The 331-nt window shown below is 36.9% G+C and overlaps 2 protein-coding genes across 5 annotated transcripts in view; one reads left to right on the plus strand and one right to left on the minus strand.

Moving 5' to 3' along the window:
* LOC119586962 (adenosine kinase 1-like) overlaps positions 1 to 331 on the plus strand; it is a 36,821-nt gene that overhangs the window by 25,788 nt on the left and 10,702 nt on the right. The gene's annotated exons all lie outside the window — the stretch shown is intronic.
* The window catches only part of LOC119586961 (oplophorus-luciferin 2-monooxygenase non-catalytic subunit-like), a 2,311-nt gene that overhangs the window by 959 nt on the left and 1,021 nt on the right, over positions 1 to 331 (minus strand). The window contains exon 3 of the mRNA XM_037935695.1: positions 46 to 265. Within this exon, the coding sequence (XP_037791623.1) occupies positions 46 to 265 (220 nt within the window). The remainder of the gene's footprint in view (positions 1 to 45; positions 266 to 331) is intronic.

The following is a 331-nucleotide window of genomic DNA, read 5'->3' on the forward strand; positions in this document are numbered from 1 at the left end:
ACATCTTTAAAAAAAAATTCCAGTAGTAAATCATTCCATTCCTACCTGTTCAAAGGGGAAGTGTTGAAGATGAATGTTATACTGCAAGGAGATTTCCTCGAGTGTCCCCTCACTTCCAGCAAAGGCATTGGCTGCTATATTCTCCACAAGAGTATTCTCAATTACAATATTAGTGAAAGAAACTCCACCAAAGAGGTTGTCTGTGAGTAAGGTCTGGTTCTTCACTGAAGGGAATTCATATTGTATCATCAGGAATGTGGTGTAACTGCCAATGAAGAAAAGATTGTTTAAAAACATGATAAAAGTAAGAGGTGTTATTAGTGTGAGTTTG

The sequence above is a fragment of the Penaeus monodon genome, chromosome 22 (genome assembly GCF_015228065.2).
Source record: "Penaeus monodon isolate SGIC_2016 chromosome 22, NSTDA_Pmon_1, whole genome shotgun sequence".
Taxonomy (NCBI): Eukaryota; Metazoa; Arthropoda; class Malacostraca; order Decapoda; family Penaeidae; genus Penaeus; species Penaeus monodon.